The sequence below is a fragment of the Trematomus bernacchii genome, unplaced genomic scaffold (genome assembly GCF_902827165.1).
Source record: "Trematomus bernacchii unplaced genomic scaffold, fTreBer1.1, whole genome shotgun sequence".
In the NCBI taxonomy this organism is placed as follows: Eukaryota; Metazoa; Chordata; class Actinopteri; order Perciformes; family Nototheniidae; genus Trematomus; species Trematomus bernacchii.
In genome coordinates this window covers 2,775,979-2,797,486 of record NW_022987564.1, presented here as the reverse complement: position 1 = coordinate 2,797,486, position 21,508 = coordinate 2,775,979, and the positions used below count along the sequence as shown (strand labels likewise).

The window sequence follows — 21,508 nt, the reverse complement described above, 5'->3', positions numbered from 1 at the left end:
TATGGAGGTGCCTTATGTAGTGCCTTGGTGGGGAGGAAGAAACAGATGGCAGATTCATGTATTCGCCGGTTCCCTTCATCAATCCATCGCTTTTCTCCGTGGGCCGGACTTCCATCAACAACTTGCAGAAATCTCCTCTAGCAACTGGCCATCTCATTTTGTATTCTTACTCTCCATCCATAGCCTCAATCGCTGTTTCTCAATCACCTCATTTAGTCTCTCTCTTCTATCAATTCAACCAACTGACTTAGTATCTTTCCAGCCATCTCCTTAAGCTCATATGTCCCTCCCTCATCTGTATTCTTCCTCCCACTTTCTCCTCTCTATTATCTATTCCAATCCAGTCACCTGCCAATGTAGATCGTATTCCTCTGAGCTGCAGGGCTGATTGCAGGGAGACAAGCTGTGTACTATAACAGACAGAGAGAGGGAAGGAAAGGGGAACACAGATGCCTCATTCACACCAACGGTGTTTCAGGGCCGGTTCGGAGCTGGAGCTTGAAAAGCACCGGGTTTTCCTGTTCACACCGCAGCGGAGCAGCCTCTTAGCTCTGGAATCCGGTTTGTTTCAAGCACCAAAAAATTGTCCGGCTAGAGCAAAAGCACCGCATACGTCACGCTTACATCGAGGCAGGGGCAGGGGCGGGATCAACTCCTGAACAACAACAAAAAGCCTGCGTTTAATCCAGTTTGTACACAACGATGGAGAAACTTAACAAGCAGCAGTGGTCCACTGAAGAGACCAGCTACCTACTGGTCTTCCATTTCGTTTCGACAGAGCAAAACCAAAACGAGTAGCGCTTCAACACAATCGGCCATTGTTGTTGTTGTCGGTGTGAACTGTGAGGGGTTTCCGCGCGGTTTGGCTTTATGAAGCAGGCACGCAAACGGTTACGTCATGACGCAAACGATGACGCAATGACGCAGCACCAGTCGGACTCTGGGCGGTGTGAAAAGAGCCGGAGCTAAACCGAAGAACCGGTTCTGAACCTGAAAAGCTCTAGCTCGGAGCTTGAACCGGAGTTGCGTTGGTGTGAATGAGAGAGAGGGGAGAATGAGTTGGACACAGACAGACGGGAAGAATTGAACTCGAGGGTGGCTCAGGAACCGCCAGTCTCTCTGACAGGAGGAGGCCTTGCCAGGGAACATATCGAAGCTAATTTGATGTAATACATATCATTGGAAATAAAACATGGGCTTACTGGACGTTTTTTTCCTTATGTTACATACAGTAGCCATCAAGGGCATTAATGAGAATCCACCTTTGATGATTGTGAAGATTGGTTCAACCTTGAACCTCACAATATGTCCAAATCCTTAAAGTACACTGCTGTGTGACATCTACTAAGAAATCTTTCTGAGTCAACCACAGAGTCATATTCCACAAAACGTCTTTTTTCATCTAACATCTGTTCAATGCCACACAATGTTATGAAACGTCCCAGATTGTCTGTGTCCTTGGAACAATTTTTGAGAGACAGTAACATCTCATAAGTGCTGATAACAGCTCTGACATGGGTTTTTTTATACCGAAAGGGAGTTGTATCTGTTTGCATGGTGCTAAAAATATGCAATTACTTGAAAGAGATGCTGTCAACGTGAGCTATAGGTTTAACATTTTCATTATTATATATTAATGTAATGTGATCCTAGTGTAATGGATAATACACTTTGTTGTGTCCCTGGTCCACTTCTATCCTGTTCTCTCTACACAATAGGCACTATTTCCTGTTTCACAAAGCCATGAATTGTTGCATCACAAAATTACAATATTATCCAGGATGTTTTCGCAATGTCTGTTTTTATTTGTTCGCCATAAGTGTAATGATATCGTATGACTGTTAGCCCCAGAAACCCTTCATTCTTTAGGATCCACAGATCATTCGGTAAGATGAATGGTTATTGCAGCGCCCAATTTAAGCAACAAACAACAACAGATACTTCCTTCCTGTTATTATGTATTCATCACGTTGATGATGCTCCTCTGCTGTTGCTGACAAACTCCTGTTATGCTTTGCAGAACATTATTTTCCTTTAATCAATTTTCCTTGTCTCCAGTCTGCATTTTCTGACTTAAAGAGATTGCATTCGAGCACTAGTATTAATACATATCCTCCTTTACTATGCCAAGCGTAGAAGATGGATGCAAAACAGATCTGGGGCGCATTATTCCTTCACCTCCTCAACAACAACGTGCATCAGCTTGCATCATTATTGGGTTTACTTTTTACGCTTGTTGCGCTCAGTGTTATCAGTATTTGTGTTTATATCTCTACCTATTTGTTTGTTTTTATAGCTGCCTACTGCAGCCCTCCGAACAACCCTGTAAACGGCACGGTGCACAGTCTGACGGGCACCAAGCTGGGCAGCACCCTGCGTTTCAACTGTGACCTGGGCTTCCGGCTTATTGGACAGAGCAGTGCCACATGCACCCGCACAGCACAGGGGATCCACCAGTGGAACGCACCAGTGCCACTTTGCCAAGGTGAGGGTTCAATTATAGCCAGAGTTGGAAGAAGTACTCACATACGATACGATACGATACGATAATACTTTAATGTTCAGATCAAGTCTGAAATTTGACTTGCATCACAGCAGCTCCATGTGTAACATCAACATAGACAAATATCAAGACACAATACATGAAAAACAAACAACAATTATTTAACATAACAGCATAATCAATGAGAGAAAACATACTCAAAGAGCCTTCAGCGTGCATTTGATCTGGGATTCAGCTCTGTATTTACTGTGAGGATTGACTGGTGCACAAAGGATGCTTCAATCTGACTTTATGGAATCGCGGGACCCTGTATCTCCGATTAGATTCATATTCTCTGTTCAGAACATGGTTTAGGTCCGAGATGATGGTGTTGAACAGCCTCACTAGGTTATTATGGTATGCTGAGTCATAAAGTCTCTGACAGGGTTGACCAACAATCTTTGAGCAGATTGTTAACAGGTGGAGCAGTTTAGATTTTAAAGCTGTTGACAAACACTTGTACCAGGTAGTATTGCAGTACTGTAGACTAAACAAGATCACAGATGTAAAGAACAACAGAAGACTTTCTCTGCTCGCCCAAAAAGACCTAAGGCAGTGGAGAAAATAAATGCTTTGTTTTAGTACAAGTCTGAAGATGTTCTAAAGTAAGAGTAGAGCTACCAGAGTGTAGAAATACTCCTGCAGGCAGCTACTTTTAATCACTTTGTATGCTGCAGGGTAGTTTGTGAATGTTACCAGGTGTAACTTGCGTCTTAGTTAAGTGTTGTTTATATTTTACATCATTATTCCAAATTTGCAAAGTAATTAAAGGTATTAAATAAATGTATTGGAGTAAATGTTCACTATATACCACTTACTTAACACCACTGATCATAGCAGCAGGTTATTAGAGAGGGTAAGAAGGATGTAGATTGTTAATAAAAAAACATGGATAAAGAAATATAGTCCATTGTTTTATATTTCCTAATTAAGGTGAGGCAAATTACATTTGTAAAATCAGATGGGCAGGATAATTGTAAATGGCTAATGGAAATCAGCTTAAACAAGATTTTCTCTTAATTAAGTTACATTTCGTCAATGTTATCAATTCAACTGAGCTCATCCGGTATATAGTCCGACTTCTCCAAAGTGATTAAATGAAACACTGTGCAGAGAAAACAAGATTTTAACATTCCTAGCATTCTCCTTTACTGATGTGCTGAGTTCAAGAAGACATTTTCTCTTGCAAATTCATTTTGTAAGTTGAAATCGTTATGATTTAAGATGATTGAAAAAACTATCACTGATTCCATTTGCTTTGGATCACAGTGTGATTCCAGCTGACAGTGCCATCACCAACAGCCCCTCAGCCTTAGGCGTGCTTCAAGGAAGCTCACTTCACCCATCCTCAGAAACGCTTTGAAGATAACATTGCATCAGATTAATGATAGTTGGTTTACCTGAGCTGAGGTGTTTGATATGTCAGTCTTGTGGGTTATAGCCACAGGTATCTGCTTGTCACTGTGCAGATTTCAGTGATGGAATGAAACAAAATCAATTTCATACTTTGCACCAGGACTGACACAACTGTGATGCACATAAATATAGTCAAAGCTTTTAAGGCTATCTAATTTAATTTAAAACTGCTTTTCCCCCTAACATAACAAATGTAACTTTAGATTTGACAAGACTGTGATGCAGTTGCACCATCCTTATTGATCTCCAATTTTAGTGAATTATCTATATGTCTGTGTCTGGATTTTCTCTTATACAGAATCACAAAAGCATTGAATCTATTTTCAGAGTCTAGTTTCCGACCAGATTTATTAATAGTATTAACTATGCAATGCCTGGTCAAGTCTGCACCTGGTGTAATTTCCACAATAATTGCTCATGCTCTCTCTGGAGCCTATTGTTTACTCTGGTGCAGATGGCAGCCCGAGCTAATGTTTACTGCACATCAATTGATGCTCCTTCGCTGTGTTTATACAGGAAGCCTATTTTGAGCTTGGCACTGCATACAAAGATAGTTAAATAGTTAGTATACTTTCATTCTAAAAAGCACATGTTTTGACTTACTTTCCAACAAATTCCTCATTCCCTTCTAGTGATGTCCTGTGGAATGCCATTACCTCCGATAAACGGCAGTATTGTGGGCCAGGACTTCTCTCTAGGAGCTACGGCCACGTACCAGTGTAATCCCGGATTTCGCCTGGCTGGGCCTGTCACCACCTCAGTGTCATGTCAGGAGTCTGGGAGCTGGAGCCCCATTGAGACCCCGCCCAGATGTATTCGTGAGTATTTCTCTTACTGTCGGTTTATTTAGCTGCAGTTCCATTGTAACCGCACCAAACACAAATAGGTATTTATGTTAATAATAATTTGTGTTTATCCTTTGACCTTCCAGCGGTGACCTGCCCCGACATCGGCCACTCTGCTGTTGAACATGGGAGATGGAGGCTGATCTATGGCACTCAAAACCAATATGACACTATAATGATGATCATATGTGACCCGGGGTATTACTACAGGGGTCAAATGGTCATTCGATGCCAGGCCAACAGCACCTGGAACTACCCTGATCCACGTCCAGTCTGCGAGAGTAAGTGTAATCTCCATGGTCTTTTTTTCCCACAGTGTGTTGAGTTACGACATAGAGAAGAAAAAGAAAAAAGTAATTGTGAAGCATGAGAGTAATTGCATCCAAATGTACGATATCCCACTGTGATATTAAGAAAAGAACATAACTAAACACGAAGAAATGTTCTAGCTAAAACAAAATTAGATCACATTTTGTTTTAATCTAGATTATATGTAAACCATATGGGAGTGTAACTCGACAAATTGATTTCTCATTGCAGTCATCTCCTGCGGGGACCTTGGGACTCCACCAAATGGCAACAAGATTGGAACACTGACTGTGTATGGAGCCACCGCCATCTTCTCCTGCAACACAGGGTATACCTTGGTGGGCTCTCGGGTACGAGAGTGTATGTCCAATGGGCTTTGGAGTGGATCACAGGTCCAGTGTCTAGGTGAGATCTTCAACACCCAAGAAATGATTGTATTCTTGCAATTAACTTCCAGACGCTTTGTTTGACCTTGACTCTTCTTGAATCCACAGCTGGTCATTGTGGCAACCCAGAGCCCATAGTGAACGGACAGATCATTGGGGAGAATTATAACTTTCGAGGCAGCGTTGTGTACCAGTGTAATCCAGGATTTCGTCTCATTGGTGTGTCGGTGCGAATCTGTGAACAAGCTCACGAATGGTCTGGAAACACTCCTGTCTGTGTCCGTAAGTAACAGAAAACAGCTCGTAATAAGTCAAACTATGGATGATATTGTGTATTTCTTTAGGCTTCTACCTGCTCAGATAAAGTGGGAATCCAGACTTTTATTTTATACTAGGACAACCACCTAGTTAAGAAAAAACAATCTCGATACAAAATAATTGCCAATTCTGTCTCAGCATAATAGTGTTGCTAATAGATCAATAATGAATAGAGACATATATTACCTAGGGATGCCCTTATCAGGCCGTTACCAACTCCACTTTTTGTGTGATTAGACCTGAGCCATCTGGTACTGATCACCAATTAATTCCTGTTATTGAATATTTTTTTTAGAGAAAGCTTCTGCTCAAGCTCCTGAATTAAAATCACATATATATATTTATATATAAAACCCACCTGTGCCTTGTGTCTAAGTTTTACCGTGACATTTTCAAAGATGGGGTAATTATCACAAAATGACACTCTGTATTTCTCTATAATATAATTTGCAAGATTATTTTAATGGAGGCCCTTGGCAAAATTAGAGACATGCAGCGGCGCCTGTCGCTTTAGAGTTTGGATCATTACTCGGCATCTACATTCAGTGATGTGTCTGCACAGCTTTGTTTTGTTGTGACATTGCCAATTGCATTCCAGGGCTGGTTAATCTCGTGTTTGATATGACTTTTACCCTCATTTGTCTGTTTCCTTTTACTTCCCCAGCCATCACATGTGGTCACCCTGGCAACCCTACTTTCGGATCGACCCAAGGAGCCCAGTTCAACTTGAATGACGCTGTGCGCTTTGTCTGCAACACCGGATACGTTCTGCAAGGGGCTGTAAAATCTAGCTGCCAGTCCAATGGGCAGTGGAGCAACGCCCTCCCCAGGTGTAAAAGTAAGTGTCCAGTACATGCCCAAGCTAATCAGTCTATGCATGTATGCGTTTTAGTAGAACCTCATGCCTACTAATGAATGGATGGGATGATAAAAGAACAATCACACATGGAAGTCACTAAATATTAATTATTATTTATTAAAAAGCAATTTCAGGAAAGTTAAAGTAGTGCAATTTGTAATTTGAGTTTACAAATAGCTAATATGAGAGAACCATTAATCATTGTTGTTCTCATGACACCTCCATGAGCAAAAGGTATGCGTTAAGGTTTAATTGCATGATGCATGCTCATAGCACACCAACAGAAGCCAGTCCTGCATTTGTTTATACGTATGTGTGTGCCCTGTGAATGATTCTAGTGATAAATAAGCCAAAGGCATCAACTGTGTGAATAGCTAATGCTCAGTGAACATTGTAATTAAGTGCGGTCGTTTATACGTACTTGTCCAGAGGGGTACGGTTTTGTGCTCTCCTCAATTTTTGTAGGTTAAATTACTTATTGTATTGTGCAAGGTCATATCTTCTGTGACCATAGATGACCCCAATCATAAAGAGAGCGTCGAAGAAGCGCAAAGACGCCCGGGAGGGAGAAGGAGTTTAAACGCTGCATATTAGAGGGAAATTGAAATGAATAGCAAAAGAGAAGACTGGATTATTTAATTACCACACTCTTAACCACTTGTTCCAGTGAGGTTTCAGATCATATGTACATGTGATGTTAGTTCCTCTTTCCCTTGCTATCCCTGTGGCACCCTCTGGCTCACCTGTCCATCAGGGAAACACACTTGGTCCTTAACCATGCAGACAAAGCCAAAAACAATCACAGAATCCTTGAGCCTGTGTGACAGACAGCAGCCTTTGGGAGAGCAGCATCCTGGCTTTTGCTCAGAATAAGAAGTACCCTGCTCTGCGTGCAAGTGATGCAAGGACTCTTAATTTGGCAGTGTTTTTGCGACAAGCCATGTATCACTGGCACCCACGTCTGTCTCTAAGTCCCCGCTAACTGAGGGCTTTGTGACAGCCACAGAAAGGGCCCGCTCGCAAGGTCGGGCCCTGAATGTGACAAGGCAGTGACAGAATCAGTGACGGATTGACTTGTGAGTTTGTTTTAAATGAGCAGAGAAAGGACACGGCCTTATTTTTTAGACATTTAAGGGATGAGGGGGGGTTGCAAGTCCCACAGGAACCCTTCTCCAGTTGTTAAAAAGAGGGAGAAGTACATTTAGCTGCCGCATGAATAAGCAGGCGAGATTTTGTCCCAGACATACGCCTTAAATCTCTCCGCTCGAGTGGTGACATCACATTAGCATTGGCCTTGTTTCCATACAGATGATGACTCTGAGATGCTTTTTGTGTGCCTCTGTGTGAGTGGGGGGGGGGGTTGTGGGTCTAGTTTAATGGCATATTATCCTCACTGTTGATGTGGAGACATAAGAAGCTTAGGGATCTTTTTGTCAATCAGATTTATCTCCCTAATTACAGCATTCTAGACATATTTGGTGAGACATGCACTCCATGTACTTCCTCATCTGAGAGGAAAACTAAGTGCTGGGATGACATCATAGCTTAGCTTGACTATCAGCTTTCCTTTAATAGGTAGAGAGTAGTGGATAAAGAAGGCAGGAAACTAAGGAAGGTAAATTATTCAATCAGTCAAAGTTAATGATTTCTACGGTCCAGATTCTAACTACAATCCTATAGGCTCCATCAATAATGCAGGGAACAGTCTTCTATCCCTCCCTAATCAACACCAAGTTGAGTCACAGCAACAGAGCTTACAACACCGCCTTCTTTGGATGACTCGTGTGTTTATTTGTCTTTCAGCGATAAAAGGCAAGACACACAGGACAGAAAAAACACACTCTGACACACCAATTATAGGGCCGCTGCCTGGCAGGAGGCCAAGAGGAGGATAGGGTTACCGGGGTCTCCTCTTCTGAGTGGAACAGAGATGAATTACCTCAGCCCTTTCCCCCCCTCTCTTTTTTATTATTATTTCCTTTCATCCTTTCACTTCCTCTCTGCCTGCCCACTGGGCCACACACAGAAATGTACCAGGAGGTCAGTCGTTTTAGATGACTGTTGGATCGCTTTTCATTCTATGTTGCCCGCACACATTTATTCAAAGCTGAATTCAGAGCTTGGGAAGTCTCGTACAGAAACAGATCCACTGCTTAAAAAACACTTTGTGGTGTTATTATGCAGTAAGTTGTAAATGATGGCACCACGGGTCAGCGCTCCACTGGAAGGTATATATTATAATAGGTATTTGGGGGTGATTAAGCTGTGCTGGCCAGCTTGGGAGCATAAGAATGAGCAAGCTTTTAGGGGCATTAGCATACAATGGGTTGTTTTTCAGATGTGGCAAAGGCAATCTCATGGAGCAAGACTGGAACTGCAAACTGGTCCATAAAGGCTGCGTGGATATTCTTTTAGAAGCCATTAAGAGTTTTGGCATGATAGTACAGATGCACTTGTGTTTCACAGTATAGACTAGACAGCAACTGTTACACACTGCCTTGTTCTGGCATTGTAAGGTTTGGGTTTGTATCCGATATTCTCAAGATGGATCGGTGCTGGAAGCAGTCGTAGCCTGATATTCTGTCATGAATTTGAATACATTCTGCACCATAAGGGCCTCTTCCTCTCTAACTCTGTCCCTTGCTCCTCATCCATCCTTCATTCTCCCCTTCCCTAACTCTCTCCATCTGGTGCTAAACTGACATGGTGCCTCTTCTCCTGTGTGCTCCCCATCCATCACCATCTCTGCACCACGGCGGCCAGCAGGAGACTGGCTCTAATGAAGCAAATGTTTATTTCCGGAGTGTGCCTCCTACTTCATTTGGATTGGGCTCGATAGATGGGGTAGATGAGGACAGGAATGGACAGAGAGCAAAAACTCTGCTTTCAAAATGGTTCCCTGTGTGTAAGAGGGTGTTATAGCGACTGAAAAACACAAGAAACGTTCCCTTTCATCCGTCCTGCCTATAACTTTTAACAGATAAGCGTCATTAAATCATTACTTCCAGGTTAAAACATTTGTTTGACGCTCAAATGCTAACACGATATGTTTTTAATAATCTGGCTTCTCTGAACTCTTCCCCCCTCTGCACCCCTTTCTCCAGTTGTGAACTGCACAGAGCCGGGTCACGTGGAGAACAGCATCAGGCAGATACTGGCGAGCGGGCCGCACCGCTACAGCTTCCAGACCACTGTGTCGTACCGCTGTAACCCCGGATACTACCTGCTGGGCACCAGCTCCCTGTCCTGTCAGGGGGACGGGACCTGGGACCGCTCCCTGCCAAAATGCCTATGTGAGTATCTCTGGGGTTGGTTGTAAGTGAAGCAGGATCAAATTGTATAAGAAGATCATGGTAAAACTGGTAAAAAAAAGATAACATCTACTCCACCTGAGTCGGCAACTTTTGTACCTTTTTTTGAATTCAGATAATACACTTAATGGCCTTGTTTTGCATTTGTAAAGAATCCCATTGTGATAAATAACTAGCAGTCTTACCTCACTAAGTTGGATACGTTTTTTTTATGAAATATAGTCTGATTCTGTGAAATGTACAACCACAAATCCAATGTCAACCAACAGTATTGCACTCTATGACTTCCCTAAAACAAGTCAATCAATTGAACATGTGGTTAACTGTCTCGTCTCTCTGCTCTGATTGGACAGTGGTGCTGTGTGACCGCCCCAGCATGCCTCCCTACACCCAGATCTCAGGCGACCGTCGGACAGTGGGCTCAGTCATTCGCTACACCTGCATCGGCAGGCGGAGCGTCGTCGGCAACACAACGCGGATGTGCCAGCTGGACGGCCAATGGAGCGGCTCTCCGCCACACTGCTCCGGTATGGAAAACTACACCCAGATTGACCGTCTGCTGTTTGGAAAGACAAAACTAAAAATAACCCCATTATGTGAAAGCCTTCAAACTTTATCTTAAGCACATTTCATTTGAAACTATGTGCCGGTGAAGCACTTTTTCTCATCCTCTTGCTAGCTCCTTGCTCATAAAACGTGATTAATTCAGGTATAATATCACCACCAAGTCACAGTGATGCCCTCATAATGACAGGTTCAGCAAATAAAAGACTTTGGGTGGCAGCTGTTAGCAGGTAATGAGCGAAGTAGGTGGACCAAAGATGGAGCTGCCTCTCTGATCCATAGGCCTCAAGGACAAAGAGACTGTCCTCTATAAAACCGCTTTAATCTGCTCATATTAGACTGAGGAACAGGGGCGCCCACCTCGGCTTGGTTATGAAGCCCTATAAAGACATCGGCCCCCATACTCTCTCTCCTTGCAGTGAATCGCTTCAGAGAGCGTAGTTCACATGAGAAAAGCCATGGGGGTATATACACATGCAAATGTACTTGAGCGCAAATACAAACACATTGACAAAGAAACATACACAAACAAAGACAGTGACACACAAACTGGAGCACAGCTGCAAGCTGACAATAAAATAACATGCTGACAGTTTACTGACTTTCACATATGTTTCAGGGATAGGTAGTGTTTTCTAAACAGGTATTAAACACAACCATTGTTTTTGTAAAGCCTAATATATCAATATTATGTTTTAAAAAGAAAAGAAACAACCCTTTCTGCAATGCTGTAGGAAGTACATATATAATCTACATGTGAGCAATGTTTTTGCTACATGATTACATTTGCATTTGTTGTCGGATTATTTTCCAGGCGATTCTGCGGGGCTGTGCGGAGATCCGGGCACTCCCGTGCACGGTATCCGTCTGGGGGAAGACTTCACGGTGAGCAGTGCTGTCCGCTTCAGCTGTGAGCCCGGCTATCTGCTGAAAGGCTCACCAGAGAGGACTTGCCTGACCAATGGGACCTGGCTCGGCACCCAACCTGAGTGTCATGGTGAGAATATATGGTTACAGTGTGTGTTGTATTTGTATTTCTTCTATGTCATAAATTGACTGGTAGAAGGGGATGGTGGATCCAAGTTTCAGAATCAGGGTTCAAAACATGTTATGCCATTATGCTAGGAGAGCCTGGACTGGTTTCAGGATAATGAGTATGGGTTTCAACCTTGCCTCCTCACCTCTTTATCCTCACATTGATACTGAAGCGGTCATGGGAGTTCTGCCTATAATCTGCATGCGTTTCCTTTTCTTGGTAGCTGTGGGAATATTAAGTACTGAGATCTGTGCTCCTGGCTCTAAATCCTTACAAACCCTAAGCAGGATATGTACGCACACGTGGTGGTAAGTCAAGGACATTCCTATTTAGTGTTGGAGTACAACCTTTAAGGCAAAGGTTAAGCATGCTTGCTATCAAGGAAAAAAGCTTTGAGTAAAACAGCTGCATTCAGTTGATCATAATGCCCTCTCCGATGTACTGTGAAAGTATTCTGGTCACGTCCAACTCGAGACCCCAGAGCAGACCCAGAAGACTTTGGAGAGATTACATATCCCATATGGTCTGGGAACGCCTTGGGATTCCTTAAAAGGAGCTGGAGGACATACATGGGCAAAGTCATGTATGAACTACTGATTAAATTGCCATTATTGGAGCCTAAACCTGGATAACTGTTGAATAATGAATGGAAGGAAGACTTCTTACCCCTAGATTCCACCGGGTCCGTCTGCGGCGCGTTACGGGCGCGTTACGGGCGCGTTACGGGCGCGCTACGGCTGCGCCGCGGTGCTCACGGCGATTGCGGCCACTCTAGTCAAAGGGTGCTATTCCACCACACGCGGCGCGTTACGGCTCAGAAGCGTCCCAGAAGCGTCTCGGCGCAGGGCTCCTCTAAAATTAGGATGAATCCTATTTTTGGCGCGGCGCAGCTGTAACGTAAGGTCGGGCAGGCAGGAAGTGGAACGTTCAGAGCATATATAGCATATATATATATATATATATACACACACACAAACTAATTTTGCAGACCCTATCCCTCCGTAGTCTTTCAAGTAGGAGGAGAAATGCCAGCGTTCTCCTCCGGTTTACAGGCACTGTGTAAATAATATATATAGAATAATTATGATGATGAATGCATTTTTTTTACCACTAAAATACAGCAACACATCTTTGATTCATGTAGTTTATAACTGGAATATTACAGTTATTATTAACTGTGTCTGTACAAAGTAGCCTGTCCAGGAAATATGCCCAAATCAACAAAAACTGCGAGCCGGCAGGCAAGACGCTCCACTTCTGAAATGCTTCTGAAACGCGCCTGGTAGGGTATGAAGCCGGAGGCGGCCGGACCAAAACCGCGGCGCAGCCGTAACGCGGCGCAGACGGACCCGGTGGAATCTAGGGGTTAGGAGCGGTAATGAATGAACACAATGTCTGAACATTTTAGTAACGCGTAAAGATGCCAGCTGTTGAGTTATGATTTTGCAGTAACTAAAGAATAACTAAAGTTCACTGAACTTCTAATGAACCATTGGCATGAATACAACATCTGCCTCTCATTTCCATTCAGTAGCTTGTATACATGTCAGTCTCTAGTGTCTTTGTGTATCCTTTCATTCCTCCACTGGAATTCTTTTTAATAATAATATTAGGATTAATATAGGCCAACATGTTTTCATTGTAGCCAGATATCTTGCTGATAAGTATGGATATCATCATCTCTACATTTTAGTGTCTTTTCAGAGCTAGCTGATCTCAACAAATCCTATCAGTGAATTGCATATTTCAAGCTTTATATTGTGGCTAATAATATAGTCCCTGATTGTGTAATTATCTTATGCCTTTGAAAATGTAATGAAAGGCAAATCGCTCATTTGCATGTGTTTGTGTGAATTTGCAAAAACGTAAAACAGTGATTGAGCAAAAGAGGATGTGCGAAATAACAGTGAAGGTTTTGATCAAACTACAGAAGGTTATTCTTTTCCTTTTTTCACCCGTTTGTAACATCGCCTCCAGTCTGCTGTTGACTGCTGAAGAAGACAATTCTGTAAATGTGTAGGGAGTGTGCGTCTGATCGATATTGGTCGAAAGGGCTGATACGATCCATTATTATTGCAGAGAAAGGACAGACATTACGAACAGTGAAAGAAGTATAAGGGTGCAATTATCTTTCTACTGTCAAACATCTTTCATGCAGCAGCAATTTCAAACATTTTAACTCATCTCCTAGCAGCAATAACATTAAAAAAAACATCGATAATCTTGCTGTATTCCACCTTCAAGAGGGCCAGTTTATCTGCAGTTATATTGTATTTCTTTGTCCCTACCCTTGCTTACACTCCAAACACACACACACACACACACACACACACACAACCACCTCTCTCTCCCATGCATCACGCTGCCTTACTCCTTCTCTGTTGTGTGGTTTGCCGAGGTTCCGCACCTGTTCTCGGTTGGCACAGACTTCAAGGGCCAGGCCACATCTGGTCATTACGGGAGGGTGAAGCCCACGAGGCTCTGAGGGCCCGGGGCAAGCTGGAAACTGTAATGAACAGAACCCTCGCTGGCGGCTGGACAGACACCAGGGGACTTAGTGAGCAAAGGATGTGCCCATCAAAGCAGAGCTACTTATGGAGTAGGACGCAGGGGAAGACGGGGTGTCGGTAGAGTGTGTCCATGAAGAATAGAAGTTAAGGGAAAACCAACCGTGTTAGGAACACATAGCACACACATAAAGGATTGAAAAAGGAATGTATTAGAAAACCAAGCTCCATTTGGTCAAATGTACAGAATACATTGTATTCAACTACATACACAGAACCAGGTAAAGTGTTAATCAATTGCTACAGGATCTTTTTGGAGAAATAAACCTTTATAAATCCTTGTGAAATATTTGAGTTGGAGGTTAATTTCTGGTAATCGCTGAGGTGACATATAAATGAGTTTAAAGAATACTTTCATTGGTAAATTGCTATTAATTTCCTTGGCTTATGAGCATACCTCTTTTCAAATATTATCAAAGGTTGGTAGGTGGACAGGTTGGATAGAGAGATTAGTGAATGGAAACATTGAGTAAAATGTTATCTGTTGGTCTTACTTTTTCCAAAAGATGTTCAGATGAAGTCTGCAACTGATATTTTCCAACACTCCTCAACCCCCTTTCTTCTCGGAAAAAAACACACCACACACACACACACACACACACACACACACACACACAACTACTGTGACTTAATAATACCTAATACTCTGCTTCCCTCTTGTTTTCTCTTTTGTCTTCAGTGATGTCCTGTGGAAACCCGGGAACTCCAAGGAATGCTCAGATCCTGATCCACGATGGCCTAACCTTTTCCAGATCCATTACCTACTCCTGCAGGGAGGGCTACTACTCCACCGGCCTGCTCAGCAGACACTGCACCGTTAACGCGACCTGGACCGGCAACACGCCCGAGTGCTCCGGTAATTAACGGCTCCTCCAGAGACAGAACCAAAGTGTATCTATGTATAGTTGGAACGCTTATATTTTTCCCTCATGGACATAGAAGTTCATGCTCCAGTTGAGGAGGCTTTTCTGTTTCTTTTTCTTATAACAGGTGTGAGTTGTCCCAACTGATGGCCTCTCATGTTCATTTGTACTGTAACTCTAGTTTTAAATGTGATGAATGATTGTGAAATCAGTAGGATACATATCTAGACCTTTTATAAGATGTGAGTACAGGTAGTAAAGGTAACATGATGCAAGAAAATATGAAAGAAATTGTAGTAGATGTTCTTTTGTGTAACTCATTACTCATGCGGATCTCTGGCTCAGTGAGAGAAATTGGTTTGAGGCCTGTTCCAGTCCGCTGGCACAGGCCTGACTGTCAGACTTTATCCACATGTTTCACAAAAGGCACTCAGGTGCTGTACAGAGCGGAGAGACCCCGGCAAATAGAGGTCACCAAGAGAAGCAGTTTCTTCTGAATGGGGAGGATAAACCCTAAGCACCACCATTATGGATTTCAATGCACTGTAATCCATCCAGGAGTGAAAGGCTACATGTTGTCGCACATTGGTAGAGCACCTTTAGTGTGAATAGGCCCGCCCCCTAAAGGATTTCTTCTGATCTGATTTTAACTGTATGTTAAAAGAGGATTTACCTCATTACCTGACATGGGGGGGCTACAACAAGTGCTATTTGGGTAGCTGCCTTGCTCTATTTTTAGCTTACTGTAGCTTGTGTATCCATTTCAAATATAAAAAAAAATGTTTCACTGAGTTAAATATTTTTAGCAAATTAAGTCGTGCTTATAATTATAATATATATTTATACATTTTCTGAATTGTATTGCTTTATTTACATTGGGTTTCTATGAGGACATTTTTGTTCTCTAGTTTTGAGTGTCTGTGGGTGTTTCTCAATGTTGAGGTCGCTTCCTTGGTGTCTTCCGAGTCACTTCCTTCAGAAGCTAGGCAAGAATCCTTCCTGGCATTCGGAAAAACGAAGAGTGGAACAGGCGAGCAAGTGTGCAGGTGTGCGTCATATGCGAGGCCCCGCCTTCAATTTTACGCCACAGCTTTTGGGAAATTGGTCCGCGCGCAAAGCATTGTGGGGATTTTAAGACCGCGGAGGATACACATGTGCAGCCTCGACATGTCTCGCTACGAAGGACGCCGGGCTCGGTAGAATTCCAAGGAGCCTGGACATTGGAACAGTCATTCGGCGGGACTCGATGACGTAGCATCCTTGAAATAGAGTAGAATAAATCATATTCTTGTCAAAATTTGCGAAGATTCTATCTATATTCTATATTTATTAAAACATTAAAAAGCCAAAAATGTGCCAACAAAAGTGATGCATAAGGGTTCAAAAACATTTGAATCCTATAATGTCATGTTCCAAAGCAGTGAGTGGCACTTTTCTAGGAAGTATAACAACATAGTTATACAAAAGGGGGAAATCATCTCACTGTATCTCAGCCCTGTAGGTATTGTTACAGGATACACAGTCCTAGAAAGGCATTATGGCTCCAGTCGACTCAGTTCTACCAGCCCGGTGGGAAATCTCTAAGTGCTTGCTCAGTGAAGGGGAGACGATACACCTCAAAAAGGCCCGGTTTGCTCACCCTGCTGGGGATTCTTCTAGGAATCTTGGTCATATGCATTTAATAATTCCTTGTTGTCCCACTGCAACATAGCACAAGTTGTCCTTCTGTGCCCTGGATTTTCTATCTTAGTCATATACACGGCTATGAAGCTGCTGAGTCACACAGTGGAATTCTCTCTGTTGTTCCTCAATCACACTGTTTTCCCCGCAGGATATTAAAATAGAATCAAGGAGAATGTGGTTTGTTTTGATGCATAAGGGAGCCACAGTAGAGGGATACCCATCAAAGAGTCTCTCTGTACCCTAAAAGCTCTAAACTGGAGAAAAAAGTGCACTGATCCTTCATATAAAAGATTAAGTCATACTGTCAGGGATATCATTTGAAGCAGAGATGCATCGTAAGTCATATTTGTAAGCATATAAAAATAATACGCATATTATCCAAAAGTGATAATTACCTGTAAAGACACGTGAACTTTGCTTTTTTTTAGATTGTTAAGTTTTGTGTGTGAGTTAAACTGCCTATGTAATAAAACAGTTCATTAACTCTGAGCTCCATCCAGTGAGCCACTTTAAATAGTTTGTTTACTTGCTGGTATTTATTACAGTTATTTTTATCTAACTGTTTGATAACGATCTTGTTCTTTACATCGCACAATCCAATGGGAAACTAAATTATCAGATACTTTAGCTCAAACAGAGTAAAAGAGCAAACTGACTTTTCTTTTGAATGTATTTTTCATTCACCTAAACAAACCACAATGTCTGTCTGCTTTCATTTGATTATACTTCTGTATCCTGTTATGTTTCTGCAGTAATACACTGTGGTGACCCTGGAGTGCCAGCCAACGGGGTGAGGTCAGGCAATGATTTTACATACAACAACACAGTGAGTTACCAGTGTACTCCTGGCTTCACCATGGACGCTGACAGGGCCTCGACTCTGAAGTGCACCAAGGACCGCACCTGGAATGGCACCAAACCTCTCTGTAAAGGTAGAGTTGTGTAGAAGGATGTAAATGACAATACAGTGATGTAGTGCTAACATCTAGGTATACCTGTATTCATAGCTGTGGCAAAAATGGCTCTCTTAACTAAAAGAGAGAAGAAACAGCGTTGGTCAGATTCAGACCAGGCCGTTACGGTTATGACCAAGCGTTATCTAAATTATATGTTGGAATATTGAATAGCCAAATCATTTTACAATACATTAAAACCTTAATGTAAAATAAAAACTGCAAAATACCCATTTAAATGTATGTTATGTTACTGCATCTGAAAAAAGCAATGACATGTACGGCTAGATTGAGATGAGAAAGTACATGAAAGGAACGAGTAATTATAGAAGGCTAGAACAAATGAATCTTATACTTATACTTGGTCTAAAAAGTATCACATCATTCAAACCAGTATACAGAATCCATGAAGTCCTGCAATGTCTCTTTGTCTCCTTGCAGCGATCGTATGTGGTCCAGCACCGATCATCCCTAACGGACAGGTTGTCGGTACAGACTTCATCTGGGGCTCGAGCATCAGCTACTCCTGCAACCAAGGTTACCAGCTGTCCCTGCCCACTGTGTTAACCTGCCAGGGCAACGGCAACTGGAGTGGAGAGAAACCCCAATGCTTCCGTAAGTGGCACCACGCTGCAACACTCAATTATATTATACCGATAATTGATGTGTCTTTGGCTTGACCTTTACCCAAGCATGTCCATAATGCATGTCCCATGTGTGACATTTCACCCCCTTGGAAGATATTGGATTTAAAAGCAACATGGTTACTGGGTCCTCTCTCATTTCCCATGTTCCCTTCTTCTTTATCTTTGCAGCTGTGTTCTGTGGCGACCCGGGGATGCCAGCCCAGGGGAGGAGGGAGGACCGAGGATTCACCTACCTCTCCTCTGTCTCCTTCTCCTGCTTCCCTCCCCTCGTCCTTGTGGGCTCCACCAGAAGATATTGTCAGTATGACGGCACCTGGAGTGGCACACAACCCTCTTGCATAGGTAAGCTACTTTACCATTACCATTACCATAACATGTCACTTGTTAGACACTTTTATCCAAAGCGACTTAGATACACTCTGTGGACAATCCCCACAGGAGCAACTTGGGGTGAAGTGTCTTGCCCAGGGACACAACGGTATGCTGACTGCAGTGGGGATTTGAACCTGTGCCCGCCTGACCTAAAGATCAGCGCACTAACGCACTCAGCTACAGCCTCCTACTTGTTCGTTTTTTTAATTATAAGAGGTCGTACTGTGCTTTTTGGGGTTTTTCCTTTGTACATGTAAATGGTCTGCAAAGGTTAAAATCCCAGTTCCTTACAGTGGGAGTTTCTCTCTGAAAAACTCCCCCCTGCCTGAAATCCCTTCGATTGGACTCCTTTGTTTACTTGCGTGACATAATGACACTTGCGCTTCTATTGGCTATTGCTCCAACACACTAAGACATTGACCAATCACAACAGAGCAAGCCAGCTAACCAATCAGAGCAGACTGGGCTCTGGTTTCAGACAGAGGGTGAAAAGAGGTGCCGCAGCACAGGCAGTATGAGCAAAATAAAGAGCTTTTTGAACATTAAAGCATGCAGACATGTCACAGTAGAGACACTACATACACACACGAACCTGAAAATCAGCATGATAGTGCTGCTTTAAGGTGTAGTCTGACATGTTGTTAATGATGGAACACAGCACTTTGATGTAAAAATCAAAGTAATAACTAACAGGCAGGGCTACAGTGGTTGTTGGCAACAGTGTGCATGGCCTGGGGCCTTGTTCTATAACCAAAGCACAGAACATAAAGCAATATGCCTTTACTTTTATATAAGAGAGAAGCCTCCCATTGGCTGGCTTGTGTTCTGCGTCCTTATGTTCTCCCTTGTTGTCCTGATTGCCTTTCGCAATCAAGTACTAATGCATGCAAAAGCCATTTAAACCAGCTAACAAGCTATATTGATTCTGTTCTTTCCCATTCTGATCTGTGTAATGAATTAACCCAACAGAGAAGGTTTACTCCACCTGTTTCAGAATACTCTTGGATGTAGACATAATGTGGAGAAACTGTAGTTCTGGCATTGCAAGACTGCACCAGGAGCACATGTTACCAAATGTGCAACATACAAGCGTTCATTTGTAATGTGAGATCAATTATTGAGGCCAACGCTGCACTTGTGACCCATGCATGAGGACAATTTGTGACTTATATGTAAGCAGAACTTTCAAAACATCTTTATGTAACTGGCAGTATCAAACTTTTATTTTGCCTTTGTCATCACAAAATATTGTTTGCTGCTGCAGTAAACATCCCCCAAGCAATAAACCTTCTTAAAAAAGGAAGAGCACTACCGATGACTTACACGTTATACATTTGGAAGCTGTAGTAAGAAGCACTCAAGGAAATCACACTCTCTTGTCAGAAACAAATTTCCAATGAAGTACAAAGTATTGTTTCAGCCCTTTGGATCATTGTGGTATTTAAAGTCTTGAAAAATGTGCGCTGATTACAACATTTGACCTTAGAACACTTCGTTTAACATTAGTTAATTATGGCAAAAAACTGTGTTTAGCCTTTCACCATAGTGCCTGTCATGTGAGAGGTCAACTAAGATGTAGTGGTTATGTAATCGATTTAAGATAATATGAATCTTACAACACTTTTAGTTGCTATCAATGTACTCGTAAGGTCTCTTTTCATTTAATTTAATCGTTTATTTGAACCGGGACAGTGCACATTAATGAACATTTTAAACAAAATAATGCTTTCAAATGTAAATGAGCCGGATTTTAGCTTTGAGCTAATTTCCATCCGTAGTCCCGTCACATTTTGTTCCACCTTTAGATTATACAATGGCTAAAACAATCCTCTTGTAAGTGACAAAAGTTCAATTCCTTCTTGAGTTAGTTAAACATTCAACTCACAGGAGGAAAGGTCATTTTCTCCCTGGCCTATTGTCGGTGTCTTACCCACTGTAGGCTGCAGTAAATAAAACGTTCATGCCCAACATTTGTTTGGTCTGATAACGGCTGACAGTGTATCATTGTTGGCTGGTCTGAGCACGGATAAAGTGTTCAGTTCAATAAAATAGTTTCTAGGAATTATCTATGCGAGTGTTTACTAAGAATGAATGCATGTGTATGAGTGCATGGTTGTCCTTCACTGCTACACTCAGTATTTCAGACAGATACAGTATGTGAAAAGAAACCATTTCCATGCTGTACCTAGCTAATTCAGTTATATATCTGTTTGTAGTGGATGCATTGTGTAAAATGTGGCATACTTCTTCCTTTGAGTTGAGTTACATCAGATGTGCTGTTTGTGTGTTTCAGATCCCACTCACACTACCTGTGGAGACCCCGGCTCGCCTCTCTTTGGAAATCAGAACAACTCTCAAGGCTACCAGGTATGAAAAATGTGTTCATACCGAATTGAATACATGTATTGAACAGAAAAATCATGAGCTTTTTATATAAGCAGGAACATTCATTTGCTAGTTTTAAAAATCATGATCTTTTTTATTTTTTTATTCTGTACCTTTTATTTGCCACATTGTAGACCTTAAAGGTGGGGTAGGTAAGTTTGAGAAACCGGCTCGAGATACACTTTTTGTTGTGCTTTGACAAAAAATCCATTAAAAAAATTCATCTGTGGAAGCCGTAGTACTGTAAAAAGCACGACCAATCATTTTAGCCGGCCCGGCTAAAATAACTGGATGGCCTACCTGCCTGCCTGACCAATCTCGTGCCCTCATTGGTCATGTGCGCGTTCGTGTGTGTTGGAGGAGGGGCTCTGTAAGGAAGTGGCAGATTTTTTTCCGGCTGTGTATTTTCAAATTCTAGCGCACTCGAGCTGGTTTCTCCAAAATGACCTACC

At 42.4% G+C, this 21,508-nt stretch overlaps 1 protein-coding gene across 1 annotated transcript in view; it reads left to right on the top strand.

The window, feature by feature from the left end:
• csmd2 (CUB and Sushi multiple domains 2) overlaps positions 1–21,508 on the top strand; it is a 231,318-nt gene that overhangs the window by 201,323 nt on the left and 8,487 nt on the right. The window contains exons 50-63 of the mRNA XM_034125465.1: positions 2,297–2,485; positions 4,591–4,776; positions 4,890–5,084; positions 5,344–5,517; positions 5,607–5,780; positions 6,481–6,654; positions 9,780–9,968; positions 10,340–10,513; positions 11,365–11,547; positions 14,833–15,009; positions 17,452–17,631; positions 18,094–18,267; positions 18,468–18,641; positions 20,965–21,038. Of these exons, the coding sequence (XP_033981356.1) occupies positions 2,297–2,485; positions 4,591–4,776; positions 4,890–5,084; positions 5,344–5,517; positions 5,607–5,780; positions 6,481–6,654; positions 9,780–9,968; positions 10,340–10,513; positions 11,365–11,547; positions 14,833–15,009; positions 17,452–17,631; positions 18,094–18,267; positions 18,468–18,641; positions 20,965–21,038 (2,417 nt within the window). The remainder of the gene's footprint in view (positions 1–2,296; positions 2,486–4,590; positions 4,777–4,889; positions 5,085–5,343; positions 5,518–5,606; positions 5,781–6,480; positions 6,655–9,779; positions 9,969–10,339; positions 10,514–11,364; positions 11,548–14,832; positions 15,010–17,451; positions 17,632–18,093; positions 18,268–18,467; positions 18,642–20,964; positions 21,039–21,508) is intronic.